The following is a 20264-nucleotide window of genomic DNA, read 5'->3' as shown; positions in this document are numbered from 1 at the left end:
CTCATATTAACACCATTTTCAAATCAGACTTAGAACTTTTATCCCATCCCATGTTTTCGGTTTTTTAATACGTATGAAGGTTGATCTTGTAGTTGTATAGTTGCATTGCATTGATGATCGTTATTTTTAAATCAGTTCGTTATGTAATTTGATTTTAATATCCATGCAATATTTTAAAAATCAAGTCTTCAAATGAAATGCAGAAGCCCATTTTTTTCGCAAAAGAAGAGTGCGGAGTCCACGAAATCTCACAAAGCACGTGAATCACTGTATCTAAATATTCTTTGTTCCTGCATTATTGAATAAATATCAAAACATATTAGTAATTGATAAATAAAAGTATATTCGCTTTATGTCGAATGGTCAAATCTCCATCTATCGTCTTTCTCTCTCCTCTTTTATTGCATTGTTATGATTGGAATAATTCAATACTCGTATAATGGAATTCCATAATTTTTTATCATGATTTTTGGCAAAGATGGGATGACCGAGTCCAAGTAATGGTAAATCTCTACTCCTGAAAAGAGAGACTAAATACTTAAATAGATCAAACAGACAGATAGTAATGGAGTTATTAAATATGACACCTTATTATTGAATATTGTATTCCGTACAAGGTAGGTCTTACTAATGTTCTTGTAATTACATATTTTTAAGTACATCTTTTTATTATATATGAACAAGCCGAGTTTGCAGTAGTATTATATTTATCACAATAAAAATGTGTTGAATTTTAAATTATTTTGATTTTTAGGGAACATTATTTAGATAGTCCTATACTTATTAAATTTCACCGCTAAGTGGCATATTAGTACCTTTTGGAACAAATTATAATAATACACTTTAAAATAATTTAGATTATGAAAAATATAATGTTTTCATGTCATTCTCAATGATTAAACTAGAACCACAATAAATAACTAATTGTCTTATGATTGTTTCTCCACATAAGCGAGAATCTAGAACTCTACAATTTGCCAATAGGAAAATTTCAACGAAACCATACGTTGACATTCACCAAAAAAATTCAGATTGTTGAATATTAAAAAAATTAATAATTCAATTTATGAAGTATACTTCCTTGCCATAGTATTTAAATGCTTAGACTTTTCCCTGATTTTATGAGTTTATTTAGAATGGTGAGATAATACATATATAATCGATATCATAAAGAATGAGTATGAAGATAATTAAGGACAATAATTAAAGTAGATAGAAATAATTTATTAGGTCATCTCCAACTATTTACACTAAATTTAAATTTATTTTTAGTATATGTCACACCAAAAAATAGTTTTACTCCAATCATTTATATTTTCTTCATTCCATAATAATAGAGTCATTTCAGTTTCTAAGTAAAAGTCAACACATTTTTCCATACCTATTTTACTCACTTTTACTTTTTTTCATTCTTTATCTCTCTACCTTTTTAATTTTCCACTTTATTCTCCCTTTAGGGTGTCCACAATGGTGGCCCTCTTGGGCATGCCCAAGCCACCAATTCTTGGGCATGCCCAACAAACTTGGCCCTTGCCCTCAAAACTTGGCCACCACGATGGTGGCCCTCCGGGCCACCAATTAAAATTATCTTCTTAATTTTTTTGATATATTTAATTTAGCTAGAATAAAAATTATTTGCATATAATTATTAAAATACATAGAAATAATTAAACTAAACAAAATTATAACAAAATTTTCGTTGTATTATAATAAAAGGGAAAATTACACAACGAAAATTTTCGATACAACGCGAACAACAAAGAGAACCCCTATCACGCTGCGCCCCCTCCTCTACGGTTCCAGACCTCTTCAACCAAATCAAGTATTCATTACTGCGTGGTACACCCATCTGCAGAGGAGGGGTTGCAATACCGTGACTTGTGCTAGCACCATCTTCCGGTGCCCAACGCTCTGCAGTAAAGCCTTCGTCTTCTATTATCATATTGTGCAGTATGATACACGCTAGGGATGTCAATGTAGCCCGCACCCTGTGGGCTGGCCCGAATAGCCCGCTAAATTTATAGGGTTAGGGTCGATAAAAATAAAACCCGATAAGCCCGCACCCGATTAACCCGCAACCCGTTAGGGTCAGACCCGAAAACCCGATGGGCTGGCCCGATAACCCGGTAAAATTTATATTTTTCCATATTTTACTCCTAATTCGACACTTCGTTGACTAATTTTATGACATAGATAACTAAAAAAAGATAACTTTCAATTTTATGGTAAATATATAAATTATATATTAAATTTTTATTAATATAATAATTTTTAAATAAATTAATCTCACTAAAAGAATATTTAAAATTTTAACATGCATTAAAATTTCACGAAATATCACAAATATTAGTATTTTATGATTGAGTTTAAACATATATATCAAATTTATCATAATTAAATATTTTATATTTTATAAATATAATTAATTTTCATCATGATTTATTGGATTGTTCGAGCCTTAACCTTATCGGTAGCAACCCGATTAACCCGTCGGGCTAGCCCGAAACCCGAGCTTTTAGGGTTAGGGCTGAACTTTTACAACCCGAAAGAAATCACAACCCGGCAAGCCCGCACCCGATTGACCCGCAACCCGAGTAGGTATGGCCCGAAACCCGATGGGCTGGCCCGATTGACATCCCTAATACACGCAGTCATGATGTCCGCGACATCATTTTCGTGCCATTGTCGAACCGGACACCGTAAAATGGCCCATCGCGATTGGAGGACTCCGAAAGCCGCTCAACATCCTTCCTAGCACCTTCTTGTTTTTTTGCAAAATAGGCCTGCTTCGGCCCAACAGGTTGTCGGATCGTCTTGACAAACACGGGCCAGCGAGGGTATATTCCATCGGCCAAATAGTATGCCCTGTTGTACTGCGTGCCATTGGCCACGAAGTTGATTTGCAGACCCTCACCCCGGGACTCATCATTGAAGAGATGCGATGATTGTAGAACGTTGATGTCGTTGTTCGACCCAGCGACACCAAAATACGCATTGCCAGATTTGCAAGCGGTAGTCAGCAACGGCTTCAAGAATCATCGTGGGATGTCGCCCTTTGAAACCAGAAGTGAACTGCCCCTTCCAAGCCACCGGGCAGTTCCTCCACTCCCAGTGCATGCAATCGATGCTGCCCATCATGCCCGTAAAATGATGCACTGTCCCGTGCATATTTATCAGTCTCTGGCATTCCTCGGCCGTCGGTTTCCGTAGGTACTCCCCTTTGAAGAGTTCTTTGATACCCTTGCAAAACTGCCTCAGCGTCTTGAGGGCAGTCGTTTCCGCCATCTGTAGATATTCGTCGAACATGTCAGCAGGCCCGGCATAGGCAAGCTGCCCAATTGCGGCCGTGCACTTCTGATATGTCGACAATCCGGGTCGACCGGTGGCATCACTCCGCAAGGTGAAGCACCTATATCGCTGAGACAAACAATCCGCAATGTGGATGAAGAGTCGTTGCGACATTCTGAATCGCCGATGAAAAATCTCCGGCGTATAACGGGGGTTATCGCCGAAGTAGTCTTCCATCAACCGCTGGTCGGCTCCGACATGGTCACGGTTGATAAACCGGCGACGGTATCTCGGCCGAGGGATGGCCGCCGCCGCCGCCAAAGCCACCTCCTCCTCGTCGGCTTCATCTTGCACCGCTGCAACGAGTTCTTCGAATTCCTCATCGACCAAGCGCTGAAAATTTTCATCGCCGGAATCCATGTTTTGAATCTTAAATTGAAATCAAGTGGAAAGAGTAGAGTTTGGTTTGGGGTAAAAAAAATTGGAGGAGAATGGATGAATATATAAAAAAATTTGAAAAAAAATAAAACAAAATAAAATAATTTTCGGTGGGCAGGGCCGCGGCTCTCGGCCCTTGCAGTGGCGGGCCGAGCCGCTGGCCCAGGAGCCTCGGCCTGGCCGAGCGCTCGGCTCTCTCTCGTCCACCCCCCCGAGCCGCGGGCACCCCTCGCCTCAGTAGTGGGGGGCCGCGGGCTGCCCAAGCCCGGGCCGAGAGCCGCGGCTCCCCCACTGTGGACGTTCTTAGAGTGTCCAAAGTGATGGCCCTCTTGGGCATATGCCCAAACCACCATTTCTTGGGCATGCCCAACAAACTTGGCCCTTGCCCTCAAAACTTGGCCACCACAGTGGTTTTTTGTTAAATTTTAATATTACTAGAATTAAAATTATATGCCTATATAATAATTTTAAAAAAAATGAAAGAATTTAAAAATGAGTGAATTGAAACCAAATTTTCGTCATATTATAGATGGGGAAAAATTATACAACGAATTTTTCTAAAAACAATAAAAAAAAAAGATATTGAAGATGATAGATATTGAAATTAGGGTTTAGAATTGGAGATTATAAAAAAATTGGGAGGAAGTAATATTTATAAATCAATTTTCGAAATTAAAAAAATAAAATCGGATTGGGCAGGGCCGCAGCTCTCGGCCCCTGCAGTGGCGGGCCGAGTCGCGCGCCCAAGAGCCCTGGCCTGGCCGAGAGCTCGGTTCTCTCTCGTCCATCCCTGGGCCTCGTCCACCCTGCGGCTCGGTAGTGGGGGGCCGCGCCTTGGCCAACTCCGGGCCAAGGGTCGCGGCCCTCCCACTGTCACTCTTACTTAACTCATCTAACACAATTTTTCTTAATCTCCGTGCTGAAAAGAAACGCATCCATTATTATAAAACGGAGGAAGTACTAAATTAAAAATTTACATTATTTTTGAATTTTTGTCACACAAAATACTACCAGTAACATCATTTTTATCGGAAAGGATCACCTAATTCTTTTCCTAATACATTTCCTAATCCATCCCTCACAAACATAAAATATGATGGTGGGGTGTCCATTACCATATATGTGAGGGATGGATTAGAAAATGTATTAGGAAAAGAATTAGATGATCCTTTTCGCATTTTTATTGTATGATTGAAGATAATGTTAAGGGCATCCATAGTGGGACGGACTATAGCCCGCCCTAAGCGACGCCCTATGCACCGCCACATCAGCATTTTATCCTCCGCCACTTCCACCTACAATGGGGCAGACTATAACCCGCCCTAAGTCACGCCCTAAGCATTTTATCTATTATTTGAATATTTAAATACTTCAAAATTTGAAAAAAAAAAACTTCATTTCATTAAAATTAAAACATTACACTACGAATGTGAAAAAACTACAAATTCTCAACGGCGGTTGCGGTTCCAAACTTCTTCAATTATGTCGGTCATGAGCTGAGTATGGTGTTGTTGGTTGCGCATTGAGGTCTGTCGCTGTAGAACCTCACCGAAGCCCATCGATAATCCTCGAGCGACAGGCGGGGTCGCCGTGCTGGAGCTAGGTCCGGCTTCATCATCCACCAAATCAGTGACATGCTCAACTTCTTGTTCGGCTATGATGTTATGCATGATGATGCACGCATACATGACGTCGGCGATGACTTCCTTGAACCAGAAACGTGTCGAACCTTTCACGATTGCCCACCGCGATTGGAGCACCCCAAAAGCCCGCTCCACATCCTTCCGCGCAGACTCCTGCTTTGTCGCAAACAAGACTCTCCTCTCACCAATTGGGCAGCTGATCGTCTTCAAAAAAACAGGCCACCTTGGGAATATGCCATCGGCCAAGTAGTACCCCATATGATGTTTGCGGCCGTTGGCAGTGAACTCGATGGCCGGGCCGCGACCCCTGCACTGATCCGCGAAGAGGGTGGACGAGTTGAGGACGGTGATGTCATTGTTCGACCCGGCTACACCAAAGTAGACATGCGAGATCCGGAGGCGGTGGTCAGCGACGGCTTCCAGGATCATCGTAGGGTGGCTGCCCTTGTAGCCGCTGGTAAATTGGCCTCTCCACGCCGTCGGACAGTTCTTCCACTGCCAGTGCATACAGTTGATGCTCCCTAGCATCCCATGGAAGTCGTGCACCGTCTCGTTGATGCACTTTTTATTTGCACTATAAATACCTGCAAGTATACAGAGTAGGTATAGTATAGCAAAAGGTTAGTACCGGATATCGAACACGGGGAAGACGTACACAAAGTGTCTATCTCCTACTAGAACTCAATTACTATCTGGAGAAACAAGAATTTTTTTTTGAAAATTTTTTGAAAACAGAAAATATTAAAAAGCAGTAAACAACTAAATGCAAGCAAATCACGGAGAGAAAAGTATAGAGATAAGGGAATTCCAGGGATGTGCTTTCACTTTTATGGTTATACAAATTCCAAACGACAATACCCTAGCACAGTTAATACTTTGAAAGGACGAGTCACCTAGCTTATGCTCATGCGATACAAACGTTGATTACTAACATTAGGGTTGTCAATCCTAATACGTAACTCCAAAAAGCTCCTAAGACCCTTGAAAAGTCCTCACTCTCAATTAACAGTGCCGTTTTAAAGGAAGCTAACTGTAGTGTCTACTAAGTGGATCTAACTCGCTAGAACTCTGTCACAGTTATGAAGCAAGTTATATTAAATCATACATAATTGTGTCACTCAATTACGAAGCATCATGATTAACTTAGGGAAGAAACAAAGTAAAAACAAAACGGATATTAAATAGAAAACGGAATTGTATAACCAAAGTTGCTACTAACACATCCCTAGAATCCTATGAGTTTAGTTACACATAATTGAATAAACTAAAAACATAGATTGAAGGGAAAACAATTTGAACATAAAACTAAAGCAAATAAAACCCGTACGTAGAATCCTTGTCGTTCTTGATGTTCTTGAAATCCTTCTCCAACTCCTTGCACAATTGAAGTACTCTAGCTTTTGCTCTCTATGAATATTGCAAGTAGTAACTCTCTTTCTCTATGAATGTGTTCTCCTTTTTTTGATGAAGCTTGAGGTCCTATTTATAGGGGAAAATTATTCCTCATCATAGAAGGAAAAGATCTTCAAAATTTGGTAAGTCTTGGAGCAAATCTAGGGCTGGTCGGATTCGCCGCCTTTCTCCGGCGGGCCGCCGCACCTTGGCCGGCGGTCGCCGCGTTGGAGTCCAGAGACTCTGACCCTTCGGTGGCGGACCGCCACATGTCCTCCGGCGGTCGCCGGGCGAGACTCTTCTCCTAGCGTAAATTTCCGAGGCGGACCACCACATGGCTCTGACCGCCGGGCGCCGGCGGTCGCCGTACAACTTCGCGGCGGTCGATGGTCGCCGTCTGACTCCAGATTTCCAGACTATGCGTTTTTACTCCCCTTTTCGGCTCAAATATGCACATTTCTCACAAAACACGTCAAAATACCAAAATGTATAAAATATGCAAATAATGGACATGTAGAGTGATTTTGATAGTAAAAACGGACCAAATAATGGCCTTAAAACAGTGCAAAATCCGAGCGTATCACTCGTGCATCCTCATCAGCCTCTGGCAATCATCAGAAGTCGGGCGTCGCAAATATGTGTCGCCAAAAGCCTCCACAACTATCTTACAAAATTTCTTGGGACATTCGCCGACGTGAAGGTACTCGTCGAACATATCCGTTGTGGTGCCATAGGCCAACTGCCGGATCGCAACCGTGCACTTCTGCAACAGCGTAAATCCGGGTCTGCCGATGCCGTCTTCCCGATACTGGAAGTATTCATCACGTCTCTCCAACGTGTGTACAATGCGGAGAAAAAGATCTCGGCTCATTCTAAAACGGCGATGGAAAACATTCGGGCCCCACCGTGGTTGCTCGGCAAAATAATCTGCGAACAGACGTTCGTGAGCTACGTCGTGCTCGTGTGGGACATACGTCCGACGTCGTATCGGCCGAGAAACCCGCGCCACCGCCGCCGCCTCTGCCTCCCGCTGCATTTGTGACAAGCACTCCGCCGTGGCTTCATTAACGGCATCGAACAAGGCTCGAGTCAAGGCCCATCTGCAACCATCTGATGTACTCAAATCGTAGTCGCCGGGATTCATTTTTGAGAAGATGAGAGAGAATAATTGAAGAGATGTGAAATAGTAGTGTGTGAAATGGTAGAGAATTGTGGTGTTTAAATAAGAAATTTTTTTGAAAAAAATCAAAAAAAGAAAAGAAAATGCGTACGCATCGTTCGCGATACCATAGTGGCGGACGATGATTAAGCCATCGTCCGTGACACCACAGTAGCGAACAATGCGACGGACGATACATCGTCCGTGGCATCGTCCGCCACATTGTTGATGCTCTAATAATCAACCCGTACTAATAGATAGTGTGTGTGTATCAGTATATGTGTGGTTATCTGATTAGATGAGAAGCTGGTTAGTCAAAAGCTAAATGATTGGTAGATTTTTTGTATTCTTTATTTTTTATTTTCTCCAACCTTAAATGATTGGTAGAATTGAATATGGAAGTGGAGGGCTACGTGGTTTGTTGGTGTCGTACAAAGGGCACGCCTACTTATATACTCCCTCCGTCCCGTTTAAGATGACATGTTTTCCTTTTTAGTTTGTCCCAATTAAGATGATACATTTTTTTTTTGGAAACTTCCTCTCTCCAAGTAATACATTCAACTACTTTTTCTCACTCGTATTAAAATATCCATCTTTCTTTATCTCTCTACTTTAATACTTATACTCATCTTTTCTCTCTCCAATTAAACACTTTAACCAATAACTCCTAAAATCTCGTGCGGGCTAAGCAATGTGTCATCTTAGCCGGGACGGAGGGAGTATCATCTAAGTGTCAAAAATTTTACATGATACTATAAAATTGGGGAGTGTTATATTGCTAACTCATAACTTAATTGCTAATTACAATTAGATAATAACTACTCCCTCTGTCCCATAAGAAATGCAACGTTTTCCTTTTTGGATTGTCCCACTAAAAATGAAACGTTTCCTAAAATGGAAACATCACTCTCTCTACTTTTCCTTCTCTCTTACTTTACTCTCTCTTCATTAACTCACAAAACAACACTTGCATGCCGGAAACCAAATGTTTCATATTTATTGGGACGGAGGGAGTATTAGATATTCAAATTAAGGGTTTAGATCATTAATCCTTAAATGTCAATACGATCAACGAAAAACGTCAATAAGGTCATAGGATTAATTCCAAAAATATGAATAGGGGTATTAATGTCAATTAACTAGTACATGTTTAGTTATAACTAACTTTTAAAAGAAATCCCAAAACTTTAAATTTATATAACATATATCAAATTAAAGATAATTTCGTAAGGATTCCAACGATATCATACATGCATATGTTCCGATATCAAAATTTGAAAAAAAATTGAATTTTTTTAATTTTTTCGTACAAACAGAAATGTCAACATACTATATAAAATATGTCAATATAATACATGTAAAATGTCAATATAAGCAATGGATTAACATTCTTAAAGCATTGTGTTGACATTCTCAAAGTATTGTGTTGATATTTTCGGAACACTATATTGACATTTTCATCCAAAACCCGAATTTGGAGTTTTTTTTTATCTTTTTCGATTTAATTAATAAAAATGAAAATTACACGTGGCAAATTATAGACCATACGTTTTCTAAAATCCTATGGCCTTAAATTAATTGTAGTTAGCAATTAAATGATGAGTTAGCAATTGATCACTCTCCTACTGCCTATATTTATTAGTATTATTTAATTGGCCAAATTCTCATAAAAATTACTCTATATTGAATTATGGTCATCCCAAAATTTTTAAAATTAATCAGAAATAACATAAATTTTGAACTATGATCAATTCAGCAGCGGTGCGGTGATGGTTCTTTGCTATTAGCCTTCCAATGAAGGGACTTAGGGACGTGAATACATTGTAGCTAGTGTGATTCGCGAGAAAGAAAGGAGGAGAGACCTCCGGAGTCGTGATAGCCCAGGCATCGGGTCGGGGATGGTTGTGTTTGTGCTCGTTTTTGCTACATGTGCAACCATTGTTAATGAGGAGATAATATAGGAGGGAATGTAAGATAAATGTCGATGACACAGCGTGTTTATGATAGATTTCTTAGTCACATAAAATACTCCTACTATTATTCCACACTAGTTCTAATTTTGCCAGATTTCTAAATTATGGGAAATTTTCTACTACAAAGTTAAATTTCATATTTTTTTTCCAACTTATAAATTCGTGGAAAATAAAATACCATAATTCATGAATTTTAGCATAGTCCAAACAATAATACACTATTTTCTTAGATAATAATTTTGACCGAGTTGGAACATAAAGCCCAACATCTTCTTCGCACGCATTGATTTGTTTTCAAGAGCCCAATTCTTCATGTTTACAGCCAATGCTTTGATTTGTTTTCGTATTCCCAATTTCTTCATGTTTACAGCCCAAGCTTTAAAATGTTCTACAAAAAGAATCGATTCATTCATTAATTGTCATTATTGCTAAACACAACCCTATGACTGAATTTTCCATTCCACTTCACATTTTTTCATTGTAAAACGTTCTTACATTTATTTTGGTCATTAGGTGATCTAGTATAGGGTTAGGTGTGGCCGAATTTCGAAATTAATCCCGGCGGCCCAAATAATTACTTCGGAGGACTTGACTTTTTGCCTATTTTGATTGGACGAATTTGTTAAAAAAATTATGACATTTAGTTTAATTTTAGTTCATTCCATAACTTTGAAAATCAATAAGTAAATATTTGTTGGAATATTGGCATTTAATATTATGAAACTTTCAAAAATTGAGTTTTTCCTACGGACTTTAAAATTAACAAATAATATCACGAACTTTACCCCTGGTTTGTTTTTTCCCACGAATGAAAAAATTCCCACAAATAATATTATGATACGGATTTGTTTTCGTAATTTCTCGACAACAATTTTGAGAGCTTCAAGTTTTTCACTCTTTGAAGATAGTTTTTCTTGAAGCACACCCTCCAAAATTGTTCTTCAATCTATTAAAATAATATGAATTTTTTCATTCGTGGGAAAAAACAAACCGAGGGTAAAGTTCGTGATATTATTTGCCAATTTTAAAGTTCGTGGGAAAAACCCAACTTTTTGAAAGTTTCGTGATATTAGAGGCCAATATCTCATATTTGAATAGGTTTTTCATAGTAATTTTTTATGAAGTTGTATCTGATATGACAGTCAAAATCCAGACGTCACTACGTACCAACGAGAAAAAAAAAGCTATGTTGCTTATTCACAAAAAAATAATATGGTTTGGTTGAAAAATATGATAATATATTACGCTTAGATCACTTGAAATTTTGAATTTGTTGATTTAAGTATTACTTTATTCAATTTACCAACCTATAGATAGTGAGGACTTAACTTCCCCGCTATCAGAACATATGTTCAACTATAAATTTATCAACTCCCTCCGTCCTTAGACAAGTTTTACTATTTTGGGGCGTCAACTAAAATTAGACTAATTTTAAAAATAAAATTTTTTAAACCAATATCAATCATACACATCATTCTAAATATAGACTCTATGATCCACTAACACTACTTCCACCACATTTTCCATCCGTCTCTCTTACTTTATTAATTGCGCATTAAAACTCGTGTCATCTGTAACTTTATTTTTATTTTTATTTTTTGTGTACAGTATCAATTATGAGGATTATATCTTTATTCGATTACTTACTTATTAAAGTTGGTACAATTGCACTTTATAAGAAATAGTTTTCCACTAGATAAGTATAATATGCAGAACTAGAAAAAGTAACTACTCGATATACCTACTTTCTAAATTTCATTTGAGCCCTTTTGCTCCACTGATCTAGCTAGCCACCAATATTTTACTAGTATATTGAAGAGTTCTAAAATTTTGAAACTATGTTTGTGCATGTGCATAGACCCATTAATTAGTCTTTAATTTTCTGAGAAATACATTCCTATAACAAGTTGGGACAATGGAACGAATACTGAAACTAATATAACATGAAAGTATTTAGAATACTATTGTGTCGTCTTTTGAATTTAATAAATTGCACCTATTAAATCTAGTACTCACAAGTCTAGTGGCCATATTGCAGTTGTATTTATGATATTGTCATTTGCAAGTCTTAATTATAAGCTAAGTTTAATTGTACTTGGGTGCAGCATCCGATTTTGTTCAAATCCATCATTAAAACATGCCTAACATCCTTTATTACAGTATTGATTAATGAGGGATCTATTGTGCCAATACTCCATAAATATTACTCGTACTTTCTACATGCTATTGTAGTTGATGAGTCGTATTTATTTTGTTGACTGTTTGGATTTCTACTAAGAATAGTTTCTATAAGTGTAACTGCCTTTTTTTGTTTCTCGAAACTTTGGTTCTGCATATTTTTTCAAGATTGGCATGATTATGATTTACATTAAAAAAAAGGTTACTGATTTTTTTATTCTCCAACATAGGCTTACAATTTATACCGAATTAAAAATCCAGACATGCAAAAACCTGACAAACAGTTTTGCTGTGTCATTAATTTGACTACTACGGAGAAACTAATTTGGACCAGCGACTTTTACACTCATAAGCACACAAATGAATTCCAATGACAAATATTTATATTACACTCATCCTGATAAAAGTCACAATCCCTTGCATTTCTCAGAACCCTCCCAGAGCATGAGTCTATAAATACCCAAAACAAAAGCAGGCTAAATAAATAAAATGTTTAGAGTGAATATTCCAAAAGCAGCAATGCTGAATCACACGAGTGCGATGATGACGCAGCTGAAGTGGGCGTGGGAATTCATTCTCTACCAATCCTTCTTCCAGCCACGTGTCGCCGAGTACTACTGCGAAGACGGCTCTGGCTCGTCCGAGGAATGCGCGGTGTGCCTGTGCAGGATCCAAGGCGGAGACGAGATTACGGAGCTGAGGTGTCAACACGCTTTCCACAAGGTCTGCCTCGATAGGTGGCTCGGATACGGCCACGTCACCTGCCCCCTCTGCCGGGACAATGTCAACCCGAGGAAGTTCGCGCCCGACCTCCGCCACGAGCTCCTCCAGTTCAACTTCGCCGCCGTCGATTCCACCGACGACCGTGCCACGTGGTGGCTACGCTGATATAATATGGAAATCTAATTCCAATTAATTAACCCACATGGAAATTGTGATTTTCATTTTGTTTTTGTTTTTTTTAGTACGCAACATTTGTATAGAGAAATACAAGTTCAGATAATTCTGTTTCTATCTTAATTAAATTTATCATCCTACATGTTTTTCATTTTTTCCTAAAACAACACCGACACCTGGAGTCGGGCCCAAGTCGTCAGAATATTCAAAATACGAAACTGGATTTCTCTGTCTTTTTTTGCCGTTTTTCATTGACTATAGTTCAATACGGAGTAGTATATAATTATACCATCGGTATGTTAATATGCAACATATTACTAAAATAGATTAAGTACAAAAAAAATCAATCAATCACAAAAATTAGTTCCAGGCTCAATTGATGTTCAATGCAAGCAGCAATCGAGCATATGTGTCTCGTAGTAGAAAGGACAAATTGCGAAAAACTAAGTCAAGTTCTAGTATGCCTGTGCCTTTAAAAACTAGCTGAAAACCTATGAAGTTTGGATTTGTTCGTAACTACCACACAGTGAAAATGTATGTTGCAATATATTGTTGATGTATTTCAATCAAATTAATGACGTTTTCTGTATGAATAGACGACGTTATTTAACTCACTGACAGATGTTACTGTTATCTAAAATACATTTTCATAAAAAACAAATTCGTGGTGGTGTATGATTGTGTATCCAATTAACTTTATGATTTTTCAGCTGTTTTGTTTTAAATTGCAGAATCAAGCTGAACTTAACCAAATTTTATGGTTTTCAATAATTTGACTATAATACTATCAATATTCGCCGTTCTCTGTCCAAATTTGTCTAACTTGAAATTTTGAGTTGAAAAGTGAAAAGCACATGATTCGATTTAAATTTTCCTTCATTTTCGTAGGGCAAGAAATTGGAAAAATCAAAGTGTCTAGTTTACAGTCCTTTAGCCCCATATACTTTTCCTAAGTTATTTGTCAGTCAACAATGTTAGTATATTTGATCATGACCTGCAAACACAAAGAACGACTGAAGGACTATAGACTTCCAGAAACCTTTTTAATATATTTTCTACATCAATTATCTATTTTAATTATCTTCAAGTGTTATTTCCAAAAGATAAACTTGATATACTTAATACTCGCACTACAACAAAAGAAAAACGTTAAAGATAGCAATTAAGGACGCTAATTTGTGTTTCTAAGTATAACACCGACGCTTTAAAAAAACGTTGTTATTGTTGGTGTCCCAACTAAAATTAAAGGACGCAAATGAGAGTGTCCTAAAAACAAAAGATTAGGTTAATTTATTTTTAATTTATGGACGCTTTCTTTTATGTCCTAAATAATATTTTTGCTATTTTTTAAAAATTTCAATGCAAGTAATTGTATTATAATTTTTGTGTCTTTAACAGATAATTTTTTTAGTGGCGATATGAGATCCAGACTGCACTTTATAACACGTCTAATTTTAAAAGACCATTGGTTAAAATGGAAATTCAATACATAATCAACATTGCACTTATTATATATTTACTTATTGGCTTATTGCGAACTTTATTCTGTCTTACTTACTATTTTATATTCTCTTTTTTTTGGTAGTACACCCTGAATAAAAGATACTCTACGGGGGTGTTCGGTTGGCAAGATTAAATCTCATGATTAAATATGTATCATGTTTGGTTCATAAGATTAACCCCCTCAAGTTAATCCTAGATGGATAGTCTCATGATAATTAATCATAGCCTCTCCCCTTCAACTAAAATAATCCTACAACTTAATCCTAGATGGACAGTCTCATGATTATTAGTCATGACAACCAAACACCACCTACATATATTCTCTAGTCTAATTGTATACTTGAATTACACATTTTTTAACTATTTTTTAGTTAAAATAATGTTTTTAAATAATAATATATATGGAAAATTAACTTGATTGGACAAAAACTAACAACATAATAAAATTAAAAAATTGATAAAATATAAATAATAAAATACACTTAAATGAATAGGAAATCAGCGACGAATAACTAAAAAATGAACATAACAAAAAAAAATGTACAACGAACATGGTGAGAAAAAACAAGATGTTATTTTCATCACTCCCCATCCCAACCACAGAATTAGTGAGTGAACTACACGCGCAACTTTCTATCTGGCACCTCGGCAACGAACTTCACGTGAAGCATATTATTCATCATGTCTTAATTATTGTATACTACTACAATATAAATTAAAAGCATGTTACATTGCAAAGCAGTTGGGTCGGAAAACTAATTAACTTGATTGGACAAAAACTAATGAGAAAAAGATGGATTGAAGAGGCCTTTGTTGTGAAACGATAGTCATCTGATATTCAAAGTCACGTGTTAAAATTAAAGACTGGATGTTCGAATCATCTTCAAAGAGTATTAAGATGAATATGTAATTCAATTAGTACGAGAGCTAGGGGAAAAGTAGAATGCGAAAAATAAAAATGACATTAAAATACTTTAATGACTATATTGTATTGGATTTTATTTTTTTATTTTTACCACTGTTAAATTTTTGGGTGTTCTAACTATCTAAATATGAAAAGATTTTAATTTCGATATTTGCGATGATGTGATTTGATTCTATCCTTGATTTGCACGAATCACGCCATGGTTTATCTTCATTCCTTAGAGCATCCGCATCGCTGACTCGATGTGGGCTCGGTCTCGTCTCAACGAGACGAGCCAGTATCGAGACAGCGTTGCGAGGCTCGTCTTGTCTCGACGAGACGAGACATCTCGTGGCGCAACGCTTGCCGGCGAGGCCGGCCTCGAGCTGGCGAGACGACGCGCGCGCTGGAGCATTGCGTGACGCCCACTCGCCGGCCAGCGAGTGGGCGTCGGAATTATGACGTAATAATTTTTTTTTATAAATTCGAAAAATTCGAATTTAATTAAAAAAATAATTCAAACGGTCGAATTTTTTTTAAAAAAATTTCTTTTATTCTTCTATAAATATACTCTATTCACCATTTTACACACAAACACTACTCTCATTCCTCTTCCATTTTACACACAAACACTACTCTCAAATTGTTGAAAAAATGTCCGGCGATGGAAACTCCAGCGGCGGCTCCAGCAGGCGGCGCTCCGGCGGGTTCGACTTGAACTCGTTCGACGATTGGACGAGCATGTACAACTGTTTGGGTACTCCCGGTTCGTCGTCGGGCACCCAAGGCTCGACCACCCCGCCGGCGTACCAAACACCACATTTTGATGTGGATGCATACTATCGTCCCTCCCCTCCAGAGGTACGGGCAATCGCCGGGATTATCCCAAATTCCGGGATTATCGCCCGACTGGCCAATTGGTGGAGGCTCCGGCTCCGGCAGGTGCAGCCTTAGGCTCGGCGTCAATGCCGAGGAGGAAGAGGAGGAAGCGGAGGCAGAGGCTGTGGGAGACGGCAGCCGTCATCCATACAGCCAAGCCGAGACGTTGGCTCTGTACGACGCTTGGATCAACGTCTCGTACGATCCTGTCGTCGGAAATCAACAAACCCACAAGTGTTTTTGGCTAAAAGTCACCGAAGTTTACAACGGACGAAGGCTGAAGAATACTGTTGCCCGCAACGTGAAGATGCTCCGCAGTCATTGGGACCGATGCGACAGAGATGTCAAAAATTTTTGCGCGATATACAGGGGAGAAGAGGCGAATTATCAGAGCGGAGCCAGTGGAGCCGACATTCTGAGAGCGGCGTTGCGGGTCTTCAAAGACGACGTTGGCAAAGATTTCAAGCTTGTCGATGTTTGGTCGCAAGTCCACCACCTTGAAAGGTGGGCTGGCGGTGTCGAGTCGGGCTCGAAACGCACGAAGCGCACGGCGCGTGGCCACTACTCGTCTAGTGATGGCGGCGAAGGCAACACCTCACGTGAGGGCCCGCCAACCGATGATGCAGGGGGTCTTCTTCCGGTACACGACGTCGGCCGCAAGGGAACAAGGCGGCGAAGGCGGCTAGAGCGAGGGGGAGAGGGAGAGGGAGAGGCCGCGGCGAATCAAGCCAGGCGGGCGAGGGCTCGGGCTCCGGCACGGGCATGGGCTCGCACACCCTAATGTCCATGTACCTGGTCACCACGATGGCGGACCTTTCAAAAATGACTCCTGGCCAAGTTTCAGCCCATATGGCCGGAATTGAGTATATGAGAGCTCAACTTGGTATAGGTGCACCGCCGACTTCGGGGGATGATGATTCACCGGCGGAGTAGTTTTTATAGTTTAATTTAGAGTATTTTAATTATGTATTTTTTTATTATTTTTTAGGATTTTAAATTATGTATATTTTTTTTTATTTTAATGATGTGTGTTTTTATTAATTGAATTTGTTGGAATTAAAAATAAAAAATGAAATTGAATGAATAGTTAAGAGATGGTTAAGAGATGGGGAGATGCAGGTGTTGTCTCTTAGTTAAAAGATGAGCTGAAAAGTACAGTGAGACCCATAAATAGTGAAGAGATGAGACGGTTAAGAGACGGATAAGAGACAGCGTTGCGGATGACCTTAATCTCTAATCGTGTCAATCCAACTGAGCTCAACTTGAATCGCTATTATCAACCTAGACCACTCATCCATAGGAAGGACAGATGGTAGAATAAAAATCTATGACAAAATATGAGCCTGCTGTGAAGAAATAAATTGCAAGTAAAACACCCACATTTTGAAATAATTTCTCTTTTTCTTGACTATTCTCTAGAAAAAAGTATTTTTTTCCGCAGACAAAAATTAATATTCGATGTATGGTCGGCTCTAGTTATATTTAATTTCTGCAACTGCAAGTTGGCATAACATAAAGTGAACACCCAAGAAAAGAAAAATAAAACAAAAGAAAGAAATCCACGAGATGAAAGTGACGAACACAATTACTACTACTACTACTAGTTAATTAATGGCCAACAATTTAAAGCTTAAACTTAAATATGGAGACATCAAATGCTACTTAAGAAGAAATACTAGTACTACTGCGTATTCTCTCATTTACGTTTAAAATGACCGCTTCATCTAATGACATGAAATTTTAGGTGGATTTATCGTGTATGATAAATTTTTAAAAATATATGTTTTAAAATAGGTGAGCAATACCTTTTAAAATGGATATTTTAGGAAGACAGTGATTACAGGGAGATTAAAGCTCGAAGAGAGTGATTAGTGAAATATTAAAGTTCACTGGAGGTTAGTGCTCCAAATAATTTTTGATATTTTCTAATTGTCTTAATCTGGGTTGTATTTATTTGTAAACCATTGAAATTTAGTTAAATTATTAAAAAAAGGTGCTTGTCTTACATTATCTTTTATGGAGTAATAAAAGTGGAAGAGTTATACTATGTACGATATTGAAGAAGCTCAATGACTTTTGATACAATTGCATCGATCAATATTTTTTTAATTTTATACATATGATTAACTTTTAAAAACAAATTGTTTTTAATTTCTCATTCGGGAGTTTTATTACTACGGAGTAATATTTTGGGGTACCCTCAATCCAGGATCCTAGGTGGTCTGATAGGAATTAATACAGTATGAGATTAATTTCTATCCGGAGAAATTATATGAAAAGAGATTGGTGAGGGTGGAAAGAGGGAGAACCGATGGAGAGAATCCTATAAACTAGAAAAGCAAATAAAATCATAACCAAATTAAAACATAATAACTAAATAATTAAAACATAAATTAAGTTAACTAATTATACGGAGAGATTATATTCCTTCCAAAATAAAATAAAATACCAGGTCCCTATCATGGTCACACTTTTGATCCTAGATTTATCAGATCTCAAGTTACAGTCAAGAAGTAGTCATTGTTAAATCTCATCAAATTAATAGTAGTAGTAGTCAAATAAATCCATGTATCTATAATTAATTGTGAAAAACTAAAGCCGTAAGCAGAGACTTGAAAAATAAAATAAAAGAACATGAACAACGGTTGAATAGGAATCGAATTCTCTATTCAAAATGCGAGCAATTTGGGTAGCAAATCAAGAAACGCAAAGTGTAATGACGATAAATATTTTTTGAAATGATTATTTTTATATAGTATAACCTATATACGTTACTGACATTTTAAATTTTTTACTATTCTACAAGAGAAGAAACATTGAACATAGACAATTATTTAAGAACCGTAGGTTGAATTGAATTCAAATAATATAATTTACTATTGTGCAAATTTGCAATAGATACGCAAAAGAGAAATGACTTATAAGTTTTAATCGATGTATTCATCATGTAATTCCTATCGGTAAATTTTTTTATGAGTTGTATGCTTATAAAATTCATAAATTTGAATTGAATTTTATGAATCTAAATTCTACTACGTTCCCAAGAATAGAATTTAGTATATGTCCCGTCAATAAAAGTGATCGAGTTTTGCGGCTAGTTTTTGTTGATTAGTATAAATAAATTTTTGCTTCTATATACTATGTAAATTTTTGCTTCTATATATTATGTTCTAATAAATTTTAGAAAATAATTATTTTCTATCGTCAGTTTTATTTATAAATAAGTTATACGTACATTACAAATGTTTAATCTTGTGCTTGCCCAATTCATTTCAATATTTTAAACCCCTTATTCTATCATCAGTTTTAATTAGTGATCAAACTGCCCTCTAATTTCATTATAGGGGAAAAGGTGTTATAGGTTATAATTTGATTACTTTTGCTAAAATTGGCGTGTATTTTACACCAAAAGCATCGTCCTGACTTGTAAAATTTACAAAACGCTGGCTAAGAATATTTTCCCAAGTAAGTAAAAAAAGAAGAACCAAAATCTTCTGCATTAGTTTCTACGTCGATAATTCTAATTCAATTTCACGCCAAACTTATTGATCACATTGTAGTTTTCTCAGTATTTCCACATTGTTAAATAACAAAGAAACTTCGACGAATTTGCTTATACAACTTATCCTCGAAAATTATTACTAGTATAGTTGTAATTCTTGGAAATAGATTCTATGTCGACCTTTTTTTTCAACCAGTCTAAATTAAATTCCAAGTAATGACCAAATGGCGTCATACTCCTTAGTCTTAATTAATGTAGACTTCGAAACATGCGACATTTTTAGACCATGACTTTACCATATTATAAAGTAATCTATGTTTAAATTAATTTTCTAATCCAATAAATATTCAAAATAAGAATAAAAAATTCCTTCGATTTGAAATTGATAGTTGCCATACGTATAATAATTAAGTATGATTTTTTTTTTCCTTTTTTTATTGTGACATTAATTAGCACAAATGTATATACTGCTAGCTCCAAAATAGGGGCGGACAAATCACATTTATAA

At 37.2% G+C, this 20264-nt stretch overlaps 2 protein-coding genes across 2 annotated transcripts; one reads left to right on the top strand and one right to left on the bottom strand.

Moving 5' to 3' along the window:
- Positions 1-2651: 2651 nt before the first annotated feature.
- Positions 2652-3708, bottom strand: LOC148923422 (uncharacterized). The gene is made up of 2 exons (XM_089061489.1): positions 3157-3708; positions 2652-3026 (listed from the first exon to the last, which is right to left on the bottom strand). The coding sequence occupies exons 1-2, from the start codon at positions 3706-3708 to the stop codon at positions 2652-2654; spliced, it is 927 nt and encodes a 308-aa protein (XP_088917615.1).
- Positions 3709-12614: 8906 nt separating this feature from the next.
- Positions 12615-12959, top strand: LOC125206426 (E3 ubiquitin-protein ligase RHA2A-like). The gene has a single exon (XM_048105681.1). The coding sequence runs from the start codon at positions 12615-12617 to the stop codon at positions 12957-12959; it is 345 nt and encodes a 114-aa protein (XP_047961638.1).
- The last annotated feature ends 7305 nt before the right edge of the window (positions 12960-20264 follow it).

Source organism: Salvia hispanica, chromosome 6, assembly GCF_029641045.1.
Source record: "Salvia hispanica isolate PSC_SH4W2 chromosome 6, Shi_PSC_v1, whole genome shotgun sequence".
Lineage (NCBI taxonomy): Eukaryota > Viridiplantae > Streptophyta > Magnoliopsida > Lamiales > Lamiaceae > Salvia > Salvia hispanica.
The sequence above is the reverse complement of the archived record's forward strand: the minus strand, read 5'-3'. Positions and strand labels throughout refer to the sequence as shown.

What these genes read in the sequence shown, in the direction of transcription:
- LOC148923422 (XM_089061489.1), bottom strand. Translation starts at nt 3,708, where the DNA reads ATGGATTCCGGCGATGAAAATTTTCAGCGCTTGGTCGATGAGGAATTC. An exon ending in TGATAAATATGCACGGGACA is followed by an intron (nt 3,027 to 3,156) that starts GTGCATCATTTT and finishes TGATTCTTGAAG; the next exon opens with CCGTTGCTGACTACCGCTTG.
- LOC125206426 (XM_048105681.1), top strand. Translation starts at nt 12,615, where the DNA reads ATGACGCAGCTGAAGTGGGCGTGGGAATTCATTCTCTACCAATCCTTC.